Below are 27,548 nucleotides of genomic sequence, written 5' to 3' on the forward strand. Positions count from 1 at the left end.
TGCTCTGTTGATCTTTGCTTTAATGTCGAGGGCAACTATTCTTATCTCTCCTCTGGCATTCAGCCTTTGTGCCATGTCTGGATGAAAGGTGTGGTGAGGTCTACAGCAGTGTGGTTCTGCTGGAAGCAGAACTATTATTGGTGAGCAGCTGTCACATGACAGCACTATGAATTATTCAGTTTTTCACTTGGAGGAAGGCAGAAAAGGTGGCAATTACCCAGGTTAAATTTATCCCGCTTTCTTTATGAACAGAGCAAACTTGGACGATCTTACACATTGTCGAAATAGATAAAATCAAAGAATGGTTACACCACAGAGGGAAGCCATTCAGCCCATCATGTCCTTGTTGGCACACAGCAAGAGCAAATCAGCTAGATGCCGGTGTCAGAGCTGTACTTCAGCAATTTGGCTAAGGAAGTGGATCATGTACAGGTCTTCATCACTATAGCCAAGGTGTTGTCAGGGCACATGGCCTTTACTCTGCCAATGCATTCAGCAGATTCTCATGTGGAATAACCAAAATTGGCTAGATGCTGGCATCTATAATGGCAGGCTCGGGAAGAGTCCAAGCAGCATTATCCACTCAACATTTTTTGCTGAAGGTACTTACAAATGCTTTAAACTTGCCTCAGGCACTCAGGTAATAGGCTCAACAACAGGTGGAAAGGCTTCTCCTCGTTAGCCGGCTCATGGTCCATCAGCATTCTTGACTAGATGTGGTAGGACTACAATGCTTTGTCCTGATCTGACTGTGAAACAATTAAGCTCTGTCTACAACTTGCAGCTTTTGTTGTTTAGCATACATGTAGCCTTGTGTAATAACTTCACTAGGTTAGTAAATCATTCCAATTTGTGTAGGGTGCTGTTCCTGCCACACCCTTCTTTATTCCCATTGAATGATAATCTATCTCCTGGCTTGATAGGAATTGAGGAGTGAGGGAAATACCGGGCCACAAGATTACTAATTGTGCTGGTATACAATTTTGCTGCTGCTGCTGATTTCTCACAGTACTTGATTAATAACCAGCCTAAGGCTCTTATATCTGTCCTTAATCTGCCCCAGTTAGATTGTACTAGTATTGTTGCTACAAGATAGAGGAGGTTAGAGCTGACATTGTCTTCTTAAGGACTTTGTAATGCTCACTTTTACCAATGCCATCATGGACAGATGGAAAACGGTAGCCGTAGCAAAATGAACTCAGATGTTAGGTTCAAAACTCCACTAAATAAATATTGGAAATAACTAGAGTTGGTCAAGGTTCACAGCTTTAAAGACTGACTCCTCATGAGTGGAGATACAGCATCATCTTCAAGGAAGCATTTCATGACACTATATGCAAATTCTAAATGCTAAGTTCATATCTATTTCTTACTTACAAAATGCTAGTTATATCCTGCACTTCCTGTGTTTACAAGATCATATACTCTTCATAATGTCTGGTGAGGTTCATGTTCCCAATTCATTCACTTTATGTTCCACCAAGTTTCCGATGTTTGTGTCTTTAGGCAGCACTGTGAACATCATAGCAACCCCCTCCATGTTGATTCCCCTGCATTCACTCCTCATCCCCCAACCCCACCACATTCAATTCCCAAGCCCCAAGCATGGTTTCCTCCCCTCATTGCCAACCAAAATTACAGTCTATAGGCCCAATACTTCTCTCTGCTCACTACCCACCAAGCCTGAACAATTAGTCTTAAAACGTGTTCCCTGCCAAACAAGTTACTCAAAAATGCAGCCTTCAGGCCTAATTCTTCCCCAACCTGCGGCAAGAAAATATGGCATCTGGGACTGCTCCTTTTCCCCATTCTCCAGCTGCTACTCAAAAATAAATCAACATCTAAAAAACTGAGAACACAAAAAAGAACAAAAACCAAACGTTTTTGGTAACATAGGGATAAAACAAAGAGGTAAAGAGGAAGGCACAGATAAAATGTGTGTGCATGTGTGTGTGAGAGAGAGTGAGATCTAAAGGCCTAGATGGAGTCATGAGTGGTGTTGGAAGGAACCAAATTTTGAGACTAGATAAAAATCTTTTTCTCATATCCCCCCATTTGTTTGCCAATCATATTAGATCTGTCCCCTTTGGATATTGATCCTTTAGCCATTAGAAAGTTTCTCTTTACCATAGATGTTGGTGTATAAGTCAATCTACGAAGCCTTAAAAAATCTCTCCAAAATGGGGACCAACTTATACGCTGAGCACAAAAATGAACCACTGGCGTGGTTGTGAGTGGTCATCATTTTGAACTGTCATCAGCATGCGACGCAAAGAGTGGACATTCCTTAAACTCCTGCGCATCTTTGCAACACAGCCCGCATTGCCTGCTTGATCCAGTGTGCCCTGTTATAAGGTACCGGTTAAGTAAAACATGCATTTGTAGGGTGAAAAATTGAGGTTGGCTACTAATGCAAGTATAGCACGTCATAGCTGAAAGTGGGGTTGGCGGGGTGTTGACTTATATGCTATGCAGACGTGATTTTGGAGCCAAAAAAATAGGATTGCCTTATGTGTCGGGTCGAGTTATATACAGTATTTATTATATTTGAACCCTTCATGATTTTGAACGCCTCTATCTAATCTCTTGAACTTCTCTGCTCCAAGGGGAGCAACTTCAGCTTGGCTTCTCCAGTCTATCTATACAACTATAATTCCTAATCACTGAAAACATTCTAGTAAATTTCTTCTTTAATTTCTCCATAGCCTTCATTTCCTTTCTAAAGTGTAGTGCCCAGAACTGGACACAATATTGCAGCTGGGGTGACACTGGTGTTTTATATAAATTTCGTATGACTTCCTGGTTTTTGTAAGCTGTGCCTCTATTTTCAGAACAACCTGATGCTTTCACTTTGGCCATTTGAGACAATATAAAACACTACTTAGCTATTGCTCTTTAAATGGATACTTGTTATGTTTCTACTACTTCATCCTTTACTGTTCAAATCTCTCCATAATCTGTAGTGTGTGCTTCCCTTTCGATTTGCATTGCAGAACCAGCTCACTATTCCTACTGAATGGAGATGCAGCAAAATAAGATGTCTTGTTTGCAAGCTCTTTAGTACTTCTCAAATGACTATGTGAACAAAAGGAAGCAAATTCACACCTTTTGAAATTGTATTTCATGGGAGCTGATTCATTACTGAGAAAATTATTTCGTAACAGGTTGAGAAATTTCACTGTGTCTTTTAAAAACAATTTCAACAAAAGTGAAACATTTTGAACAAGGAGATACGAACTAACAGATGTCCTTCATTGAGGTAACATTGGAGATAATACTGAAATTTCACAAGTTGGGATTGGCTGTGACCAAAACAGAAAGCAAAAGTTCCTCAGAGAATATTTCCCACTGCAGAGAGGAAAGGAAAGATAATTCCATACTAGTCTGCAAATAGCTAAGCGGTGAGGGAAGTGATAGTAGTCTTCCAAGACTTTTGGCAGTCCAAAACTCTGAAGAATACTACTCTAAGTAATTGTTCTCCAATGGGCCATGGTTCTTTTCTAAAGAATGCAAATGATAAATGAAGAACTGAAATTTTCAGGTAGGCAATTTTATGCATCTTATGGTGAAATATTATTACAGTACAATTTAGATCTCTGGATTTGTACACAAACAAAATGTCTAAAATCTGTATATTAGAAATGACTAAAATAGTTATATTATAAAGCAAAAATGCTAAATCATATTGTAGAAACTATGAACGAAGATACCCTAACATTAATATCTTTTTAGTTTTGTAATCTACAACATCATAAAAATATTTAGATATTACTACATGATGAACTATTGGTACGATATTTATTCACTTACCTGTATGGACAAACATGTGTTTCACATAATTTTGTTTCGCAGTGAAGGTTTTATTACAAAGAGTGCATTCATAGGGTTTCTTTTCAGTTTGTCCACTTGTACCCTGCATTGTTGACTGAGATTGTTGGGGGTGCAACTGTGTAGTAAAATTTGTAATATTGGGTTGAGGAACTGTGATAAATTGTGTCTGTTGGCTTGTCAGTGGTTGTGGCAAAGTGAACTGAAACAGTTTGCCACTGGTAGTGCTCTGAGTGGTGAAAAGTGTTGGTATGTACGTACTCCCAGCAGTGCCGATGACTGGAGTAGTGCTGGTTAAGGTCAGTGGCATTCTCAAATTGGTGGCAAGGGTGTCTGATTGCCTCAGATAAAGCTGGGTAGTTGCCAGTGGCTGAGTGTTTTGTGTCACTGAAATCACAGAGTTCATTGCAGCTTGCTGCAATTCTTTTTCACTTGCAATGTTTCCATCACTGCTTTGAGGCCCTGTGGTGTCCATTTCAGTTTCATAAGCCCTATCTGGGGAAGAAGGATTCATGCTGCTAGGCTGCTGGCTGTCTTCAGCAGGAAGCTCATTCTGCTCAGCTGGTCTTACATCTGATTGTCCCCCTCTGCTCATGCCAGCAATGAACTGTTGGTCTATTGGATCAGTTTCAGTCCCATTGGAAGAGCTAACACCAGAGTCAAAGCTTTCTCCTTTTGGCTCACTCTCGGTACCTTCAGCTTGGTCAGTATCCTCATTGCACTCTTCGGATTCATTTTGCTCTGAAGTGTTTCTTTTCTGCTGCCCATAGTAATCATAATCGTATTCATCTTCAGCCTCCTGCTTGATGTGAACATTGCCTGCTATGGTCTGGATACGAACTGGCCGTGGTTGTTTGCGGCAGTGTGTTGTTTCTGGGGTGGAAAGATATCTTTCCATCTGCTGTGTCCGTTCTTGTATTCTTGTTATCCATGCTGGATCATTTAGATTCTCTTCTCTCTGCATAACTAGTTGTGTGCTGTGATGGCTGATCACTGGTGCACTATAAAGGGATCTATCTCCAGTGCCATTTTGTACTGGCATTCCAGAGCAGGCATAAAGGGAGGAATAAATTCTTTCAACATTATGCTGGGAGTGGGCTTGTACATAGCCAGATTCAGTATCACTACTCTGCCCCGATGAACCAGATTCCGGTGTTCCTCGTGGTGTTACTTGGTTTGAGTCCCTTGTTGTAGAGTAACCACTACTCACCACTGTTTGAGAGACAATGCGGGTGCATTCATCAATAACTGTTTTGATCTGCAGTATGCTGGCTGCTGTGAGGATTTGTAAGGCTTCGCTTTGGGACACCCGGAGCACTCCACTGTACATGAAGTCAATTAACTTCTGAACAGACTGCACTGAGACTACAGATGGAATCTCAATGTCACTGTAGCCCAAAAGCAGTTTGTCTTGGAAGAAGGGGCTGCCAGCGGCCAACACACAGCGATGAGCTCTGAGCATGCTCCCATGGATCCTGACGGTCACATCGCAGAAATGCCCCCGGTTTCGTTGCTCATTTAGTGTTTCGAGCACAGAGTTGCTGAAGTTGTGAAGGTTGATACTATGAATGCGCTCTGTCATTCCCTTCCCATTGATGTTACCTAGTTTTGAACAAAAAATACTTGTTTTTGCAGTTTCAGAAAAGTTAGCTAATGACCTGTACAGAGAGATAACATGCTACTTTGAATTAAAACCAAATGCCATAAGTGAAAACAGTGAAAAAGAAAATTACACTGCTGCCCTCAAAACACAAACATTAAAAACAACATTGATGGTATTTTCTTGCCATTAAAGTTCCGAAATTAATGCAGAACATTGTTAGTCTGCTATTGTCTGATAGTAAGAAGAATATAAAATAAATATTTTAAACTAAAACTATAACTATAGGAAATTATATAATTGAGAGTGAATAAAAGACATCCGAACAAATTGAAGGGGTCATAAGTCAAATTGCAGGAACCAAGGTCAAACAGATTGTTAATCATCTGAACGATGGGATTAGATGATTTTGTTTTAGTATTGATTAACAATGCTCATAATTATCTTATGGTTATTTATACAATTTCAATTTTAGTCTGTTTTGGTCAGCTTATGTGCCAGCAGTAAGTGCCAGCACTGATGCTGAATGTCCATGTGCTCTACAACCATGGTGCACTACAACCATGGTGCACATTGTAGGAAATAATTAATTGTGATATCACTTCAGGTTCTCTAATAACACCATTTGCAGGTGATCACTAGGATACTCTATATTCAGAATCTATTTTACACTGATAAGGATACTGTTCATAGTAATGATAAGATTAATTTCATGTGATCCCCATGAACAATATCATTAGCATTGATTTCAACGTCTAAAAGAAAACCTTTAAGTCCTTTTTTTTTTACAAAGGGCTGGCATTATTCTTTCTACCTAATATCCTGTAAATTGTACATGTATAATCTATTAAAAAACACATTTTGATTTTATTCAAGTATATATAAAAGAGCTCATCAGTATTTCGTTAAATATCAAGATGTTGCAAATTAAATGTGCGCTCATGGTTGTGATCATATGAGCACTCAATGAAGAACTATCAATATATGAGTGAGGGAGAGAAAAAAGGAACAAGATGGGTAAGTGGGAATGATTACAGCCTAATCAAATGATGGCAAAATGAAACCAAAGCTTAAGTGATTTATGACATCCAAATCTAGGGATTAAGTCATATCATTTGTAATCATTCCTTCCTGTCCATTATATTGTATAATATGTATATTAAAATTTGTGGCAGTGTGTTTTTTCAATCTTTCTTCCCTCCCTCTCCCTTGGGGGACAGGCATCAAGGCAGGTGTCAATAGCCATGATGCTCCATTAACACATTATACAATCATTGTAAGATTACTGAAATTTAATCTACAGCTGATCACTGAAAAATAAAATTCTAGTACATATTTAATGAGATTTTTAAAAATCCATAATTAAAAAATATATTTCAAGGGCAGAAGTTTCTCACCACTGCAGATGTATGTGGCCACCATCTTGAAAATCTCCTTGTGTGAAGAAAGAAATTCATGGGCCATCTCCTTTCTTGCAATTGAACATATTACTGGAATGATTCATGGAGCTAAGATGTTTGACTTTACTGTATATAAAGACAAAAAAAAGTTCAAAAACTACAGATCTACTTTGTATGGTACAATTTTGTAAAGCACTCAACACTGATTTTATGAACTATATTATAAAAAGGCACAGAGCTAAAACCTAGCTAAAATTATTAGCCTAACACAGAATGTGTTCAGTTATTGAGTTAAGGAGACCAGGAATTTTATTTTTCACCGGTACTATGGAGATTCTCAAAATGGTGGTCAAAAACTGAGGATGGGGAAGGCTTGGTGCCAAGAAAAACTAGGAACATACTTTAATTCAAAGTTGTCTGAGCAATAATGAATGCCAGTTATTTTATAGATACTGCTGGTATAGCATGTTACATGACATATCATAATTGTTAAAAAGGGGTTCTGAAGTCCAATTAAACTGACAAAATACTTCCATTTAATACATTCCGATAAAGTAATATTAAAAAACAAAACAATCTGAAGTAATTACTGGGCGATTTTTCAAGACAACCATAAACATAGCACCACAAATTACAAACCAAAAGCTCTGATTAGAGTTTAGTCTAGGAAATTTGGCAAATTTTCATTGTTAGTTTTGATTTCTTATTTATTCTAATAGGATAATTAAATATGATTTCACCAAAACAAAAATCATACAGAAACACAAATACAGTGTTACTTTCACATGTACGCTGACAACGCCCAGTTCTACCTCACCTCCACTGTTGCTAAATTATCAGATTGCTTATCTGACATCCTGCATTGGATAAATAGAGATTTCCTCCAATTAAATATTGGGAAGACTGAAGCCATCGTCTTTGCTCCCTGCTCTGAGCTCTGCACCCTAGCTACTGATTTCATCCATCTCCCTGGCAACTGTTTGAGACTAAACCTGACTGTTCGCAACCTTGGGTGTCATATTTGACCACGAGGCGATCTTCTGATCACATATCCATGCCATCACAGGCTGCCTATTTCCATCTCTATTACATGGCCCAACTTCACCCCTGCCTCAGGTCTGAAACCCTCATTCATGTCTTTGTTACCAGTAGACTTGATTATTCTAACAAATTCTTCACTGCCCTCCAACATTCTAACTCCATAAACCTGAGCTCATCCAAAACTCTGCTGCCCATGTCTTAAATAAAATAAATCACTCAAAGAGATTCATTGCACCTATTTCAAGAAGAGACAAGGAGAGAAGGGAGCCCCTAGCATGATGGGAAGCAAGAACCATTTGAACTAGGATATCGATTGTCTTTGTTTGTTAAGTATAACCTTTGCTGCATAATAAATTGTCCTGAGAACTCTGAATAAAGCGCATCCTCGTCTGAAACTTATTGACTCTGAACCTCTTGGGTCATCTATCACCCCTATGCTCGCTGACCTCCACTGGAATTGGATCATGCAAATCATTGATTTTAAAATTTTCATTCTTTTTTTTCAAATCCCTCCATGGTCCTGCCTCTCCCTATTTTTTTTTAAATCTCCTCCAGCCCCACAACCCTTTGAGATATCTGTACTTTTCTAATTCTGGCTTCTTCAGCATCTTGATTTTATTTATTTCTACACAATTCACACACAATACAAATGGTTATGATTTACAACAATTGCGAGATTCAAATACATCAGTTCTTATACATTGAAAAGGGAGGGGGAGGTAGTAAGCATTTGCTTTAAATTTGATTTCCCCTCAAGGAACACAGGGGGAGAAAGAGTCACAATGTAACAATAGGAAAGAAAGCCAGAAAGCTGAAGCCTCATGTTATGTACTGAGATAATTACAGTTACTTACGATACATGAGTTTACACATTCACAATGGCAGATTACGGGACCAAAAAGGAGAGCAAGAAGGATGGGTATTAAGAACAGTACTTGAGATTACCTTAGCAAATTACTCCACCATTAGTGACTTTGCCTTCAACTGCCTAGGGCTGAAGCTCACCAATCTTCTCCCTTAGCCTCTTTTTCTTCATTTAAAATGCTCCTTAAAGACTGCCTCTTTGATCAAGCTTTTGGCCAAATATCCTAATATTGCTTAATGTGGCTTAGCATCTAATATATTTTTTCCTTTGTTCTTTCATCGTGGGCATCTCTGGCAAGACCAGCATTTGATGCCCATCCCTAATTGCCCTTGAACTGAGTGGCTTGCTAGGCCATTTCAGAGGACAGTTAAAGGGTCAACCACATTGCTATGGGTCTGGAGTCATATGTAAGCCAGACCGGGTAACGATGGCAGATTTCCATCCCTCATGGACATTTGTGAACTAGATGGGTTTTTACAACAATTAATGATAGTTTTCATGGTTACCATCACTGAGATTAGCTTCCTATTCCAGGTTTATTAATTGAATTTAAATTCCACCAGCTGGCGTGGTGGGATTTGAACCCATGTCCCCGGAGCATTAGCCTGGGCTTCTGGATTACTAGTCCAGTGACATTGCTACTACAGCACTGTCTCCCCCTAAATTATATTGCAATTATAATTATAAGCAAGTATATTGATTTATAATGTTCCTGTGAAGCACCCTGAGACTTATAATTAGATTAAAGGCGCCGTATAATTTATTTTAAAATTCCTTCATGGCATGCAGGTGTTGCGGTCTAGTCCACCATTTCTTATCTATCCCTAATTGCCCTTGAGAAGGTGGTGCTGAGCTACCTTCTTGAACCACTGCAATTCATGTGGTGTAGGTACACACAGTTTTGTTAGGGAGGGACTTCCAGGATTTTGACCCAGTGACAGTGAAGGTACTGGCAATATAATTCCACATCAGGATGGTGTGTGGCTTGAAGGGGAACTTGCAATTGGTGTGTTCCCATGCATCTGCTGCCCTGCCCTTCTAAGTGGTAAAAGTCATGGGGTTGAAAGATGCTGTCAAAGGAGCCTTGGTGAGTTGCTGCAGTGCTTCTTGTACATTATGGAGGATTGCCCAGGAGTGTGTACAATGTCGGGTAGATGCTAGCGTTGCAGCTGTACTGGAACAGCTTGGCTAGTGGCGTTTTTCGTTCTGGAGCACAAAACTTCAGTACTACTGTTGGAATGTTGTCAGGACCCATGGCCTCTGCAGTACCCAGTGCCTTCAGCCATTTCTTGATACAAATCAAATTGGCTGAGAACTGGCATCTGTGATGCTGAGAACTTCAGGAGGAGGCTGAGATGGGTTATCCACTGTACACTTCTGGCTGAAGATGATTTTCAGTGTTTCAGCCTTGTCTTTTGCACTGATGCGCTGGGTTCCCGCAATATTGAGGATGGGGACATTCCTGGAGCCTCCTTCTTTGGTTAGTTGTTTAATTGTCCACCACCATTAACAACTAGATATGGCAGGAATGCAGAGCTTTGATCTGAGCTGTTGATTTTGGGATCGCTTTGCTCTGTCTATTCCATGCTGCGTCTCCTGTATGGCTTGCAAGTAGTCCTGTCTTGTAGCTTCACCAGGTTATGACCTCATTGCTAGCTATGCCTGTTGCTGTTCCTGGCATGCTCTCCTGAACTCTTCTTTGAACTAGTGTTGATCTCCCAGCTTCATGATAATGGTAGAGTGGGGGATATGCTGGGCCTTGAGGTTACGGATTGTGGTTGAACACAATTCTGCTGCTGCTGAAGGCGCATTGCACCTCATGGATGTGCAGTTTTGAGTGCTAGATCTGTTCCAACTCTATCCCATTTAGCACGATGCTAGTGCCACACAACACGATGGAAGGTATCCTCAGGGATTTTAAAACTAAGTATGTCTGTTCAGGTGAATGTCACAGATCGCTCAATACGATTTGAAGAAAAGTAATTCTCCCAGCTAATAATAACTAGTACAGGATACTGGTAGCTCAGTTCTGAACAGGTAGAGAAGATGGAGGGTGGGAATGTGGCAAATGGAACATTGATTTCAGATGATAGAAGCATGGGTATGGGTTTCAGCAGCAGTGTGGAACAGGTAGAGTGGATGTGGGTGATGTTGTGAATTTGGAAAAGTGCTCTTGATAATGGATAGTACATAGGGCCCAAAGCTCATCTTTGGTTTGAATAGCATGTGAAAGTTTTATCAAATGATATGAATCAAAGTCAAATGGAGATGAGGCAAAGATCAGATTTGTTCAAAAGGGGTGGGTGGGAGGCGGAGGATGAAGGTAATGTGGTAGTTTTAGGGACCAAATAGCATCCTTTGTAAACAGTATGTTGCCTATCTGTTACCAGGGTGAGGGACATCTCAAACTAGCTTGCAAGGAAAATGGAGAGGAAGGGGGAGGATACAGTTTGAAACATATTGAGACAAGTAACATAGGAAAGAGTATGCAAGAGGACCTTTTATTTTGAATTTATTCTTTCATGAGATGTGAGCATCGCTGGCAAGGTTAGCATTTGTTGCCCATCCCTAATTGCTCTTGAACTAAGTGGCTTGCTAGGCCATTTCAGAAGGCAGATAAGAGTCAGCCGCATTGCTGTGGGTCTGGTGTCATATGTTTTGCTGGTCCGCTGAATTTTCTGTCCTGCCGCGACGGGTCCTACAGTGAGTGGGATTGGAAAATCCCGGCCCTCAAGGGTTATAAGGGTGTCAGATTTCCTTCCCTCAAAGACATTCAGTGAACCAGATGGGTTTTTATGACACCAATGATAATTTGATGGTTACCATTACCGAGACTGGTTTTTAATTCCTGATTTATTAATTGAATTCAGATTCCACCCGCTGCCACAGTGGGATTTGAATCCATGTCCTCAGAGCATTAGCCTGGGCCTCTGAATTACTAGTCAATTGACATTACCACTATGCCACCATCTCCCCCTAATTGGAGAGTTTGGAGAGTAACAGAAACTAGGAGCTAAATCAAAGAACTGGATCTCAAAGATTATAATCCTTGAATTATTGCCCAAACCACATATTAATTGGTGTAGGAATAAAAAGATTAGAGTAAACACATGGCTGAAGGAGTAGTGTAGAAAAGGAGAGTTCCATTTCATTGGACCATAAGACAATAAGATGTAGGAGCAGAAGTAGGCCGTTTGGCCCATCGTGTCTGCTCCACCATTCAATGAGATCATGGCTGATCTGAAAATCCTCAATTCCACTTTCCTGCCTTTTTCCTCATGACCCTTGATTCCATTACTGATTAAAAATCTGTCTATCTCAGCCTTGAAAATGCTTAACAACCCAGCCTCTACAGCCCTCTGCGGTAAAGAATTCCACAGATTCACCACCCTCTGAGAGTAGAAATTCCTCCTCATCTCTGTCTTAAATGGGCGACCCCTTACTCTGAGATTACGCCTTCTGGACCTAGACTCTCCCACAAGAGGAAACAACCTTTCAGCATCTACCCTGTCAAGCCCCCTAAGAATCTTATATGCTTCAATAAGGTCACCTCTCATTCTTCTAAACTCCAATGAGTACAGGCCCAACCAACTTAACCTCTCCTCATAAGAAAATCCCTCCATATCCGGGATCAACCTTGTCAACCTTCTCTGGACTGCCTCCGATGCCAGTATATCTTTCCTTAGATAAGGGGGCCAAAACTGTTCACAGTGTTCTAGGTGTGGTCTAACTAGTGCCTTGTATAGTTTTAGCAAGACTTCCCTATTTTTATATTCCATTCCCTTTGAAATAAAGGCCAACATTCCATTTGCCTTCCCTAACACCTGCTGTAATTGTGTGCTAGCTTTTTATGATTCATGCACGAGGACCCCCAAATCCCTGTGTGCTGCAGCTTTCTGCAGTCTTTCTCCAGCATGGTTCAAGTGAAGCCCGTCGCACCAGAACAGCTCCCTTCTACCCCAGTACTGATGCCAATGCCCCATGAACTGATACCCATTCCCCCCACATCAATCTTTGACCAAGGAAATAACTCCTTGACTTTATTTACCCTATGCCAGTTTGCCTGTGGCTCAGGTAGTAATCCCGAGATTACCACCTTGGAGGTTCTGCTTTCGAATTTAGCTCCTAACTGTTCAAATTCTTTCAGCAGAGCCTCCTTTCTAGTCCTACCAATGTTATTGGTACCAACTTGGACGACAACAACTGGATCCCTCTCCTCCCACCCCAAGTTACTCTCCAGCCCTGAGGAGATGTCCTTATCCCTAGCACCGGGCAGGCAACACAGCCTTTGGGACTCACGCTCATGGCTGCAGAGAAAGTATTTATCCCCCTAATCATACTGTCCCCTACCACTACCACGTTCCTATTTCCCCCCCACTTGAATGGCTCCCTGTACCATGGTGCTGTGGTCAGTTCGCTCATCCTCCCTGCAGTCCCCACTCTCGTCCACACAGCTTGCAAGAGCCTTGTAACTGTGGGATAATTGGAGGGGCCGAGGCTCCTCGAACACCAGCCCCTGGGTCCCCATGCCTGCTTCACTTGCAGTCACACCCTCCTATCCCTGCTCACAGACCAAATTTGAATTACCTAATCTGAGGGGTGTGACCAGCTCCTGGAGCAAAGTATCCAGGTAACTTTCTCCCTCTCTGATGTGGCGCAATGTCTGCTGCTCAGACTCCAGCTCCTCATCTCGGATCCGAAGTTCCTCAAGCTGCAAACACTACAGATGTGTTCGCTCTGGATCACCTTGGACGGTATGTCATGTGTCATGAGGCTATGTCTGTTTATTTTTGAAAATATGATTTTTCAGCTTTCAACTGACTGGAGATTTTGCAAATTGAACTGAGACAGAGCAAACTGCTTAAAAATGCAAGGCCGCATTCCAAGGTGAGAACCAAATAAATCATCCTCAAGGGAGTGTGAAGAGAAAGGCATTTACTATAATCCAGACGCCCATCAAAACTTGTAACTGTCTAAGAAAGAGACATTGGGTCGTAACTAAAGAGATGGCCTGCAGAAATTAGAAAAAATAAATACATACTTACCTGTCCTTTAAAATTACACTGACACTTCCGATCGCTGGAGCTGCTTGAGGCCTGCATCAAAAGACTCCTCGGAGGCCCCAGCGAAGTGCAGCTCTGGGGGATTCAAGGAAGACATGCCTCCTTTTTTATGGTACTAGCTGCCGAAAAGCAGGTATGTTTGAAAGGCCCAGTGAAATTGACAGGCCAGGGAGATGGTAAGTGTCTAAGTTAAGTGCATAGGATTTGAGGGGTATGGGGGGTCGGATGTTGGGGCGGAGGGGGTGATGGGGTCGGACGTCATGGAGGTCAGAGGTTGGAGTTTGGGTAGGGGGTGTCCGAGGCCTTGGGGTGGGCTGGGGTGTGTCAGAGGTTGGGGAGGTGAGGGTCTGGGAGGGTCAGATGTTGGGGGGGTTGGGCATCAGCGGGGCAGGGGTGTCGGAGGTCAGGGTCAGAGGGATGGGGCTGGCGTGTGGGGGTGTCGGATGTTGGCAGGTTCGGGTGGGGGGAATCAGAGGCCGGGAGGTTGTCAGAGGTTGGCGGGTATCAGATCGGGCCCACAGCGGCGATCGGAGGAGTGCAGATCCGTGGGCGGGGTGGGGGGGGGGGGGCAGTGGTGTCGAAGGTGTGGGAGGGGTTAAGAGGATATAACGAGAGGTAAGCAAACAGTAGAGACTTTATGGGTAGAATTAATAGAAAATGATCTAAGACTGTAGTGGGAGGTGCGCAAGGCCCTCTAGTGAAGTGCTAGATTGCAAACATGCAGAAATTTATAAGCACGTAGCAAAGGCATTGTGCTTTTCATGGGGATTTTAACTTCCATATAGATTGGGATAAAGAGACTAGCACATGTCAGAAAAATAGTGAATTTCTTGAGCGTGGCCAGGATAATTTTCTGCAAATATATGTCATAGAAGTACTAAGAGGGGCATGTAACACTTGCGCCACACAAATGCCTGGCAATGACCATCTCCAATGAGAGAGAATCTAACTATCAACCCTTGACATTCAATGGCATTACCATCACCCCCCACTATCAACATCCTGGGGGGTTACCATTGACCAGAAACTGAACTGGACTAGCCATAAAACTAATTTGGCTACAAGAGCAAGTCAGAAGCTAGGAATCGTGCAGGAGTAACTCATCTCCTGACTCCCCAAAGCCTGTCTACCATCTACCAGGCACAAGTCAGGAGTGTGATGGAATAGTCTCCACTAACCTGGATGAGTGCAGCTCCAACAACATTCAAGAAGCTTGATGTCATCCAGGACAAAGCAGCCCACTTGATCGGCACCACATCCACAAACATTCACTCCCTCCACCAACATTCACTCCCTCCACCACTGATGTGCAGTGACAGCAGTGTGTACCATCTACAAGATGCACTGCAGAAACTCATTAAGGCTCCTCAGGCAGCATCTTCCAAACCCACGACCACTACCATCTAAAAGGGGAAGGGCAGCAAATAGATGGGAACACCACCATCTGGAAGTTCCCCTCCAAGCCACTCATCATCCTGACTTGGAAATATATCGCCGTTCCTTTACTGTCGCTAAGTCAAAATCCTGAAACTTCCTCACTTAACAGCACTGTGGATGTACCTACATCACATGGACTGTAGCGGTTCAAGAAGGCAGCTCATCACCACCCTCTCAAGGGCAATTAGGGATGGGCAATAAATTCTGGCTTAGCCAATGACGCTCAATCCCATGATTGAATAAAGAAGTCATATTAGATTATGTAATGAGTAATGAGGCAGATTTAGTTAACAGCCTAACAGTATGTGAATATTTATCTATTGTGATTGCAATATGATTGAGGTCAAGATAGGCTTTGAAAGAGAGAAGCGCAAAATAGCTGCCAGGATTCTAGGTTAGATAAGGCTGACTTCAATGCGGTGAGAAAGAGATTGTCCACAGTAAGCTAGGCAAGTCTGTTAATGAGTAAAACAACAGAAGATCAATGTGAGGGTTTAAAAAAGAATTTCTGATAAAACTAAAAGAAAAAGTATACTGAAATTCAAAAAATAGCACAGGTCCTGGTGAAGGGGATAGGTACATAGAACAGCAAAGGGGACCAAACAAAGTAAGAGCTACAACAATGGAGAATGGAAAATAACTGGCCAGGGATATCAAAATTAAGCTCAGGACAATGTGGACCCCTTGAAAACTAATAACGATGATATTGCCAATAGGATATGGTGGACAAGCTGAATAATTACTTTGTGCCAATATTTACAATACAGGAAGAGTTAGCATGCCAGACATCCCAATGAAACTAATATTGAATCAGGGATATGGAGGAAAAATGATGAAGAAAATAATGGCACTAAAGAGTGGTAAGTACCCAGAACAAAATTGTTTCCATCCCAGGGTTTTAAAGAAAGTAGGTGTGAACAATACAAATGCGCCCCAACTATAATCTTCCAAAGTTCTCTTGACTCAGGGGACATATGAGCATATGTACGAGCATATGAATTAGGAGGAGAAGGGCACTTGGCCCTTCGAACCTGCTCCACCATTCAATAAGATCATAGCTCATCTGTCTGTAACCTCCCGCCTACCCCCGATAACCTCTGACCCCTTTGTTTATTAAGAGCCTATCTACCTCTGCCTTGAAAACATTCAAGGACTCTGCTTCCACTGCTTTTTGAAGAAAAGAGTTCCAAAGACTCACTACCATCTGAGAGAAAAAAAATTCTTCTCATCTCTGTCTTAAATGGGCAACTCATTGCTTTTAAATAGTGACCCTAGTTCTAGATTCTCCCACAAGATTCTCCCATCATCTTCAATCCACCCTGTTAAGACCCCTCAGGATCTTATATGTTTCAATCAAGTCGCCTCTTATTCTTCTGAACTCCAGCAGATACAAGCCTAGCCTGTCCAATCTTTCCTCATAAGATAACCCACCCATTCCTGATATTGGTCTGGTAAACCTTCTCTGAACTGTCCTTATGCATTTATATCCTTACTTAAACAAGGAAGTTCACAGCTCCAAATGTGGTCTCATCAGTATCCTGAACAACTGAAGCATTACCTCTCTACTTTTATATTCAATTCCCCTCGCAATAAACAATAACATTCTATTAGCTTTCCTAATTATTTGCTGTACCTGCATACTAGCCTTTTGTGATTCATGCACTAGGACTTCCAGATCCCTCTGAATCTTGGAGCTCTGCAATCTCTCACCATTTAGATAATAGGCTTCTTTTTTATTCTTTCTGCCAAAATGGACAATTTTACATTTTCCCACATTATACTCCATTTGCCAGATCTTTGCCCACTCACTTATCCTACCTATGTCCCTTTGTAGCCTCATGTCCGCTTCACAACTTACTTTCCTATCCATCTTTGTATCATCAGCAAATTTAGCAACCAAATCTTCTGTCCCTTCATCCAAGTCATTTACATAAATTGTAAAAAGTTGAGGCCCTAGCACTGATCCCTGTTTCACACCACTCATCACATCCCGCCAATCAGAAATAGACCCACTTATGGCTACCCTGTGCTTCCTGTTAGCTAGCCAATCTTCTATCCGTGCCAATATGTTACCACCTATACCATGAGCTTTTATTTTCCGCAATAACCTTTGATGTGGCACCTTATCAAGTGCCTTTCCTTTAGATTGGAAAATTGCGCATGTTACTCCGTAAGGGTGAGAGGGGGAAATCATGGAATTATAGACCAGACCTAACATCTATTGTCAAGGAAATTATTTGGGTCTATAATTAAAAACAGGACGACTGAACACCTAGAAAATTTTCAGCTGATCAGAGAAAACCACATGGATTTGTAAAGGGTAGATCATGCTTGATGAACCTGATTAAATGTTTTGAAGAGATGACTAAAATAGCGGACAAGGAAATATCTATGGATGGTGTTTATATGAGCTTCTACAAGGTACTTTATGAAGTTCCTCCTAGGACACTGTTAAAGCTGAAGCTCATGGAATTGAAGACAAATTATTGAGTTGATTAGGAAATTGGCTGAATGACAGGAGAAAGAGGGTAGGAACTCTGGGCAAGTGATCTAAAACATAGAATCATACAGCAGCCTCTTGTGCTGCAAATGTTCAGCCCATCAATTCCATGCCAGCTTTTTGCAAGAAGAGTCTAGTTCCCATTCCCTTGCTCTTTCCTTGTAGCCCTGCAATTATTTCCCTTCGAGTACTTATCTAATTTGCTTTTGAAAGCCACAACTGAACCTGCCTCCCCCACCCTTTCAGGAAATGTGTTCCAGATCATAACCACTTGCTGCGTTAAAAAAAGTTTCCTCATTTTGCCTTTGATTCTTTTGCCAATCATCTTAAATCTGTATCCTCTAGTTCTTGACCCTTTGGTCAGCCCACCCTGTCTAGACCGCTCACTGTTTTGAGCATCTCTCTCAAATTTAATCTCAATCCTCTCTGCTCAGACAAGAACAACCTTAGCTTCTCCAATCAATCCATGTAACTTAAGTCCCTCATCCCTGGAACTTTTCCAGTAAATTTTTCTTCACTTTTTCCCAAGATCTTCACATTCTTCCTGTGGTGTCCAGGATTGAGCACGATATTCCAGATGTGGCCAAGCCTTTTTTTTAAATATAAAGGTTCATCATTATATTGCTTCTATTGTTAAACTCCAGGATCCACTCTGCTTTTTTCACTGTTTTCTCAACTTGTCCTGTTACCTACAATGATTTGAGCAGGTTCAGGTCTTTCTGTTCCTACACCCTCTTTTAAATTGTACCCTTATGTGTATTTTGTCTCTCTATATTCCTACCAAAATGTATTATTTTGCACTTCTCTGTGTTTAATTTAATCTGCTATGTGTCTGCCATTCCACCAGCCTGTCTATGTCCTATTGATGTCTATCACCATCCTTCTCACTGTTAACTACACTTCCAAGTTTTCTGTCACCTCTAATATTTTGAAATTGTGCCCTGTACACATAAGTCCAAATCATTAATATATATCACAAAAAGCTGTGGTCCTAGCACTGACTCCCCCGGAACCACACTGTATACCTTCCTCCAGTCCAAGAGACAACCATTCACCACTACTCTGTTTCCTGCCCTTTAGCAATCTCGTATCCAAGCTGCCATTGCCCATTATATTCCACAGGCTTCAACTTTGCTGACATATTATGTGGCGCTTTATAAAACGTCTTTTGGAAGTCCATATACATTACATCAACCACACTGCCCTCATCAAACCTTTCTCTTACCTCATCAAAAAATAAATCAATTGACACTCGTGGTGTCCCACAAGATGTGTTCGTGCCTCAACTATTCACTGTATTAATTAACGACTTAGACCATGGGGTATAAAGCCACATATCCAAGTTTGTTGATAACACAAAGATAGGCAGCACTGTCAGAAAGTGTAGATGGAGCCACAAAATTACAAGGAGATATTGATAGATCGAGTGAATGGGCAAACCTGTGGCAAACGGATTACAATTTGGAAAATCTGAAATAATCCATTTTGAACCATAAGGAATAGAACAGAATACTTTCTAAATGGTGAAAAGCTAGAAACAGGGGGGGTCCAGGAACATAGATCATTAAAATGTCATGAGCAAGTGCATAAAATAATTAAAAGACTAATGGAATGCTGGTCTTTATGTCTAGAGAACTAGAATACAAGCTACAGCTACAGAAAGCCCTAGTTACATCACACCTGGAATACTGCAAGCAGTTCTGGATACAACATCCAACATCCTGGGAAGGATCTATTTACCTTGGAGGAAGTGCAGCATAGATTTACTGCAATAATATCTGGACTCCAAGGGCTAGTTAAAAGGTCCTCAGATAATAAACCAGTCCATGATTGCATGCAGCAAGACCCAGGCAACATTTAAGAGAGAGACTAACCATCTCCCCATGAGATTTGATGGTTATGAGAGAGTCTAACCATCTCTAAATCCTCCAGCATCAAGATCCCAGGGATCACCATTGACCATAAAATTAACTGGACCAGCCATGTAACTACTATGCCTACATTGGCAGGTCAGAACCAATTCTGTGGAGGGTGACTAATTGTCTGACTCCCCAAAGCTCATGCAGTGTTTACAAGACACAAATCAGGAGTGTGACAAAATACTCCACTTGCTTGGGTAAGTGCAGCTTAAAAAACACTAAAGAAACTTGACACCATCCAGGACAAAGCAGTGCACTTAATTGGTACCCCATCCACCACCTTAAACATTCATTCGCTCCACCAGCAGCTCACCTTGGCTGCAGTTAGTACCACTTACAAGATGCACTGCAGCAACTTGCCAAGGCTTCTTCAACAGCACCTCCTAAACCTGTCAGCTGTACCACCTAGATGAACAAGGGCAGTAGGTGCATGAGAATACCACCCACCAAGTTCCCCTCACAGTTACACACCATCCTGACTTGGAATTACCATCACCGTTCCTTCATCATCTCCCTACCTAAACAGCAGTGTTTTAACAAGGCGTACTTCTCAAGGGGGCTTAGGGATCAACAATAAATGCTGGCCTTACCAGCGATGCCCATATCCCACGAATGAATAAAAAAAGACAAGTGTATGCGTTGTTTCCCACAGGCACTGCATGCATGAAAAATGTTTAGGAAATATTTATTTCATAAATTACATGATTTATGAAGGAGCCCACATTCTATAGTGAGTTCCATGTGATATTGCAGTGAATGCCATCCCTACCTGTTTTGGCTTTTAGTTCCCAATCAAAAACACTTTGCAAATCACTTCCTTCACTTTAGCAATTACTTGAATAATCATATAATTCGTTAAAATGGGAAAAAGCACACTGGGAAGATTATAAATTTTTAGTATGCCTTGTGCTACATATTCTTTTTTGTCTTTACAGGGTAGTATGAGCACAAATGCACTTTTGTAATGTGAGTTTTTTTCCTTAAAGAAACAACTGCACATTTTCTTGCAGCACTGCTCCTGTTACTAACAATTTAAAAACCAACTTCCAAACTAGGATTTTTCTTTAAATTGATTGTCCAACAATCAAAACTGGATGAGCAAACATTTCCTGGAACATGCTTCACCTTTGAGTATTCAATACCTTCTAGTGTTTAAAAAGAGAGTAACTAAAGTGAGTGTTGATCCTCTAGAGAAAGTGTGTCCGGGCAATTAATAATGGGAAATAAGGCAATGCTGGATGCATTGAACATCTATTTTGTGTCTGTCTTCACAGAAGAAGACACAAATAATATCCCAGAAATTCTCGTAAATCAAGAGGTGTAAGGGAGGGAAGAACTTATATAATCACTAGGGAAAGAGTATTGAGAAAATTATTAGAATTAAAGGCTTACAAATACCCAGGTCCCGATGGACTTCATTCTGGGGTCTCAAAAGAAATGTCTCCTGAGGTAATAGATGCATTGGCTTTAATTTTACAAAATTCCTTAGATATGGAAAGGTCCTATCAGATTGGAAAATAGTGAATGTAACTCCTCTATTCAAGAAAAGAGGGAGACAGAAAGCAGGAAACTACAGGTCAGTTAGCCTAACATCTGTCATAAGGAAAATATTAGAACAGACTATTAAGGAGCTTATAGTAGGGCACTTAGAAAATCTTAATGAAATCAGGCAGAGTCAGCATGGTTGTGTGAAAGGGGAATCGTGTTTGACTAGTTCTTTGAGGAAGTAACAAGCAAGATGGATGAAGGGAGACTTGTAGATTTGGTGTACTTGGATTTCCAAAAGCCATTGAGAGGGTGCCACATCAAAGATTACTACACAAAGTAAGACCTTATAGAGTAGAGCTAACATATTAGGATGGACAGGGGAATGGTTAGCTAACAGGAAACAGAGAGTAGGTATAAATGGGTTATTTTTTGGTTGGGGGAATGTAATGAGTGGTGTGCCACAGGGATCAGTGCTGGGGTTTCAACTATTTACAATCTATATCAATGATTTGGATAGAGGGGCCAAATGTATGGTTACTAAATTTGATGATGATACAAAGATAGGTCAAAGAGTAAGTTGTGAAGAGGGGACATAAGGAGTCAGCAATCATTGAAGTGAGTGGGAAAAATTTAGCAGATGGAATATAATGTGGAAAAATATGAACTTATCCACTTTGGTAGGAAGAATAGGAAAACAGTACATTACTTAAATAGAGAAAGCTTGCAGAGCTTTTTGGTGCAGAAGGATTTGGGTGCCCTGGTACATGAATCACAAAAGGTTAGTATGCGGGTACAGCAAGTGATTAGGAAGGTAAATTGAATGTTGTCATTTATTGCAAGGGAAATGGATTATAAAAGTAGGGAAGTTTTGCTACAGTTGTATAGAGCATTGGTGAGACCAAGCATGGAGTACAATGTACTGTTATGGTCTCCTTATTTAAGAAAGGATATAGCTGCATAGAAGCAGTGCAGAGAAGGCTCACTTGATTGATTCCTGGGATGAAGGGGTTGTCTTATGGGGAAAGGCTGGGCAGGTTGAGCCTGTATCCATTGGAGTTTAGAAGAATGAGAGGTGACCTTATTAAAACTTAGAAGATCCTGAGGGGAGCTGACACAGTAGATGCTGAAGGGATGTTTCCCTTTATGGGAGAGACTAAAACTAGGAGATACAGATTTAAAATAAGGGATCTCTCAGTTAAGACGGAGATGAGGAGAATTTTTTCTCGCAGATGGTTGTTTGTGGAATTCACTTTCCCTAGGAGTGGTGGAGGCAGGGATACTGAACATTTTTAAGGTTCAGAAAGACAGATTCTTGACTGACAAGGGAGTCAAAGTGTATAGGGCGTAGACAGGCAAGTAGAGGCCACAACCAGATCAGCCATGGTCTTATCAAATGGTGGAGCAGGCTGGAGGGGTTGAATGGCCTAATCCTAATTCGTATGTTCAAAATCCCTGTCCACTTTTCATGGAATTCCATGTTTGATTTCCTTCAATCAGCTACACCCTGCCACAGTATTGAAATGACTCACATCAAAGTCACAAATCAATCCTATGTGATTGTGACAATGGCAAACTATCTATTCTCATTCTTTTCAACCCATCTGCAACTTGTGGCAGTGTTGCCCACACCATCCTCCTCCATCACTGTTCCACCATCGTCAGGCTGGCTGGTATTGCTCTCACCAGGTCCCATTCTTATCTGTGCAGTTGTAGCACAGAATTACTACAATGGCTTCTGTTCCCATTCCTGCACCATTATCTCTGGTGGCCCGGAGGATCTATCCTCAGCACCCACCTATTTCTCATCTACATGATAATGCTTGGCGATATCATCTACTTGTATGCGGACGACATCCAGCTCTACCCTGCCACCTCCTCTTTTGACCCCTCTACTCTCTCTAAATTGTCAGGCTTGCCTGACATTCATTTTCTTTGGGCTCTGCCATAAATTAATTCCCTAAACACCATCTCCATCTTCTCTCCCTGGCAATGGTCTAAGGCCGAATCAGACTGTTCACAATCTTGGTGTCAATATTTGCCCCTGATATGAGCTACTGATCACATTTCTGTCTCATTGCTGAGGCCTCCTATTTCCATCGTCTGACTCCACCCGCCATAGTTCAGCGGCTGTTGAAACCCTCATCTACGTCTCTGTTACCTCTAGCTTTGACCATTCCAATGCACTCCTGACTGGCCTCCCATGTTCACTAGCCTCTGCTATCCATGTTCTAACTAATATCAAGTCCCATTCACCCAAAATCTCTGTGTTCACTGACCTCTCATGGCTTCCAATTAAACAATGCTTAGATTTTAAAATCCTTTTCAAATCCCTCTATTGCCCCTGTGTCAGTAATCTTCTCCATTGTATAATGCTCAGAGAAATCTGTGCTTCTCCAATTCTTGTCACTTGAGTAGCTCCAATTTTAATTGCTCCACCACTGGTGGCCATGCTGTCAAGGCCCTAAGCTCTGAAATTGCCTTCCTAAACCTCCCTACCTTTCTTTCCTGTTTAAGCTACTCCATAAAACTTACTCTTTGACCAAATGTGTGGTCATTTGCCCATATATCTCTTTATGTAGCTCAGTGCCAATAATGCTCCTGTGGAACACCTTGGGACATTTTACCACGTTAAAGATGCTATGTAAATACAAATTGATGTTAAGTGGATTTCAGTTCAATTCAAAACCAACTCCACTCCTGTAGCTTGAAGTAAAGAAATCAATGCTTGGTGACCCTGAAGAACAATGAAAAAAAAAATGCCTTGCACCAGTCTCCACTCCTTGACAAGTAACTAGATATTTGCTAGGTAGAAGTGAAACTTTGATTTTTTGAAATCATAATTATATTCCTAATTTAAAAGAGTCCACTTTGAATAAATTTAAACAAACATGTGACCCTTGATTTATTGAGACATAGAATTGAAAAGCAGGAAAGTTACGTTAAACGTATACAGAACCTTGGTTAGATCACACTTGGAATTACTTTGTACAGTCCTGTACTTCATATTAGACAAAGAATATACACGCACAGGAGCAGGTGCAAGAATGGTGCTGGAAGTGAGAGTAATATCAGGAAAGGTTGAAAATAGGCTGGGAATCTTTTCTCTAGAGAAGAGAAAGCTGAGAGGCGACCTGACAGAAGTCGACAAGATTATGAAAGGGTTGAAAAGATGTTTCCACTTTTGGGGAAGAACAGAACTAGGGGCCAAAAATACAAGGATTGTCACAAATAAATCCAATAGGGGATTCAGGAGAAACATCTTTACCTAGAGAGGGGTTAGAATGCAGAACTTGCTAACACAAGCAATATTTGAGGAAACTATCATAGATGCACTTAAGAGGAAGGTACATCAACACATGAAGGAGAAGGAAATAAAAGTATGTATATAGGAAGAACATCAGCTAAGGTGGCTAAGGAAGCATAAATATTGACATGGACCTGGTGGGACTGAATAACCTGTTTCTATGCTGTAAATATAAGCATTTCTGAAATCATTATTTGGCTAATTGCCTGACTTGACTAATACAAGTCTGACTGATACCTTATGAGCTATAATGTAAAGTGTGATTTACTTGTACTTTTGGCAACTGGATGCATTCCTCATTCTTAAATGCAACTAAATGTATCCATTAAAAAATAAATAAATCAATGAAAATTATTGAAAATACATACAATCAGAAGAGAAGGTGGGTAAAGCAGCCGTCTCTCTGAACTTTCACCTGGAGGACTACAGTCTTCTGTTAGGGAAGACTAGTCCTGGAGCATTATCCGTTTGCGCAATTCTCATTCTTCAAGGACTGCAGTTACTCCAATCCTTCATTACTCAGTTGATCTTTATTTTTACTGAAAGAGAGAATAAATAGAAACTAAGCACAAACCTCAGACTTCCGAATTAGCAATTCAATCTTCTTAAATACCAGCAATTTTAGCAAATGCAAAAAAAGAAACAAATAATGTGCATTTGTGTTGCTGTGCATAAACTATTCATTACTGCTACCAAACTATGTGGAATTGTTTGCATCATTGCCTCCTAACCAATTTCATTAACTGTAATTTTCTATAAGTGACATCAGCAGGCAACACATTTCCCACTAAGGCATCAAGCTGATTCTAAAACATGCCTCGCTACATATCAAAAATTGGTGAAAATTCAAATCATCCACCCTACTTTTGAGTGGAAGGTTATACATCAGTACTGGCTACTATTTATAGTCTTCAGATTTGGGACTGAAAATCAAACAAGAATTCCCATTCATAAATACTGTACCTAAACTTACTTACGCAGAGTGCTGCTTGATCAAGGGACCAGAAGGCTGCTGCACCCAGACAGTCTTACTCCAATATGCATCAGGGCTACAGGAGAAAAGGACGATAAGGCTGAAGCAAAATAAAAATAAAATGTTGAGGAGTTTCCATAATGGTTCAGTGGGTCACATTAATGCATGGGTCATTGAGCCATATGTACTGCAAATGTACAAGCTTTAACCTGGAGTTTATGCTGAATGAACTGATCTAAGCCAAAGTGGTCATGGCACAGCTTAACTTCAACTTCCCTGGGATGGGGAGAGAGAATGAGTGGTCTATTTCCTCATGTACAAATATTATCCAGCAACTGTTGAAGATAGGTTACATTTGTGGGTGACTGGTCTCACATTTAAGCATTCTCTAAATTTGTACTCAAGCTTAAATTACTGTCTTGGATGGGGAGAAAAGGCAGATTACTAATCACTAGGCTTTCTGAAATCCATATGTAGTACCAAGGGAAATTCAGAAAGCTAAAAGGATACGAAATTACACCCTATCCACATTATCTTCCCATGTCCTATATACAATGCCCCCAGAGGTATCATCTTCAGTTACTCTGAATCACAAAAGGCATGGGTGTAAAAACAGAATGGGTGTTCCACTATAAGCTTTGAAATAAGTCAGGGACCTTAATTTTTTACCTTGCTCTACACTTCAATGGAATCTATAATTTTGTTATTGTATGTTCAAATCTTAAAACTGAATTCAACAGTAAAATTTAGATTTTCTTTACTTAATAGCTTATTAATAAACAATTTACATTTACCTCACTACCACACGAGTACATCTGAGATCTGAACTCCTTATATCTTGTTGAACATCTGCAATTTGCTTACTCTAGATGATCATGATGAGCTTTACACATTTCATCCTAAAATATCAGTGGCAATAGGAGCCCTGGATGATTTCTTTATCATGCCAGTTGCCATTCTCTCAAGGTAGGGCATTTACACATTGTTACTTTCTTGACAGTTTATTAGCTTGATGTGAAAGATGAGCATCGTCTTAATAGAAAAGTGTTTAGCAAAACATCTCTTTAACTACTTGCAAGCTAAATTCCAAGAGGATTAACAATTACAATACCATCTATGTCATTTTGTAAACCATTGCTTGGCAAACCTCAGAATTCTTTGAAGAGACAAGTCCTATAGGTCATCATACCATGTTTCTATGGACAGTCAACCAGGGTTCATTTGGCCACCTTGTATTAGAGTACTTCATAACACCTTCAAACTAGGCAAGGAGAGTGCATCTCAAATATTCACCTTTGGGCCCTTCGTAACAATAACAAATGTCCTTGCAGGCAAATTTAACCATGCCTTATGTTGTTGAATTATGTTAACTTGCTAAACTACCTGGTGTCCTACCTGTTTTGCATGCTGATGATTTAAAATGGCTGGAATTACAGGTCAAGTCTTCATACGCTAAATAAATTATTGTCAATATGATTTTTAAAATTATCCACCAGATGGCACTGTGCTGAACTATATCCAAAGTTGAGTATGCACTAGATGGCGTTGCAAGTTGTTCAATGCAGTTTTCTCTTTATATGCATATATTATAATGCTCAAGTCAAGCTCCTTTCAACTCAAAACCAAAATGGCAGCTGAGCTGTGGCAGTATTCTTAACAAATGTGTGAATTTCAAAGTAATTCATTGTATGTGAAGTGCTTTGAGATATTTGAGAGGCATGATGTGATTCAAAATAAGTGCAAGTCTTTTTTCTTTCTTATTAATCTGTGATGCAATGGTAGCAACAACAATTAACATGTGAAAATATAGGATGCTTGGAATTTGCCACAGTAATACTTAATTACACAATATTGTCTTTTCACTAACAGCTGCCTATTAGTTGGAAGGCTGTGGATAGTGGGAAAGCTGCAGGTAAATTCAGAATTTGAGAGGATGGGTGTCTGCAGTGGGTGATATGTCAAGTTTGGCACCGAGGTTGGGGGGGGGGGTGGGGGTGCGGTGCGGTGTTGGGATGTGGGTATAGTAGGGGAAAGAGCAGAAAAATCAATGGAGGGAGAGTGAAGTACACATGGACATAGCAGTGGGGTCCTTTTTCCTCGACTGAAGATTCCCCTCTACATTGGTAAAAT

The 27,548-nt window shown here is 40.8% G+C and overlaps 1 protein-coding gene across 16 annotated transcripts in view; it reads right to left on the reverse strand.

The window, feature by feature from the left end:
- Nucleotides 1-27,548, reverse strand: part of zbtb20 (zinc finger and BTB domain containing 20) — a 332,916-nt gene that overhangs the window by 13,870 nt on the left and 291,498 nt on the right. For 14 of the 16 annotated variants that reach the window (XM_078559805.1, XM_078559807.1, XM_078559806.1 and 11 more), the window contains 4 exons: nt 25,423-25,518; nt 24,814-24,984; nt 6,826-6,954; nt 3,811-5,430 (listed from right to left, as the gene is read on the reverse strand). In XM_078559805.1, the coding sequence (XP_078415931.1) occupies nt 3,811-5,430; nt 6,826-6,892 (1,687 nt within the window). In that variant the 5' untranslated portion in view covers nt 6,893-6,954; nt 24,814-24,984; nt 25,423-25,518. Of the gene's footprint in view, nt 1-3,810; nt 5,431-6,825; nt 6,955-13,779; nt 14,069-24,813; nt 24,985-25,422; nt 25,519-27,548 lie in introns of those variants that run through there. The other 2 variants (XM_078559811.1, XM_078559809.1) reach the window with 2 other exon arrangements.

Source organism: Cetorhinus maximus, chromosome 16 (genome assembly GCF_964194155.1).
Source record: "Cetorhinus maximus chromosome 16, sCetMax3.hap1.1, whole genome shotgun sequence".
Classification (NCBI taxonomy): Eukaryota; Metazoa; Chordata; class Chondrichthyes; order Lamniformes; family Cetorhinidae; genus Cetorhinus; species Cetorhinus maximus.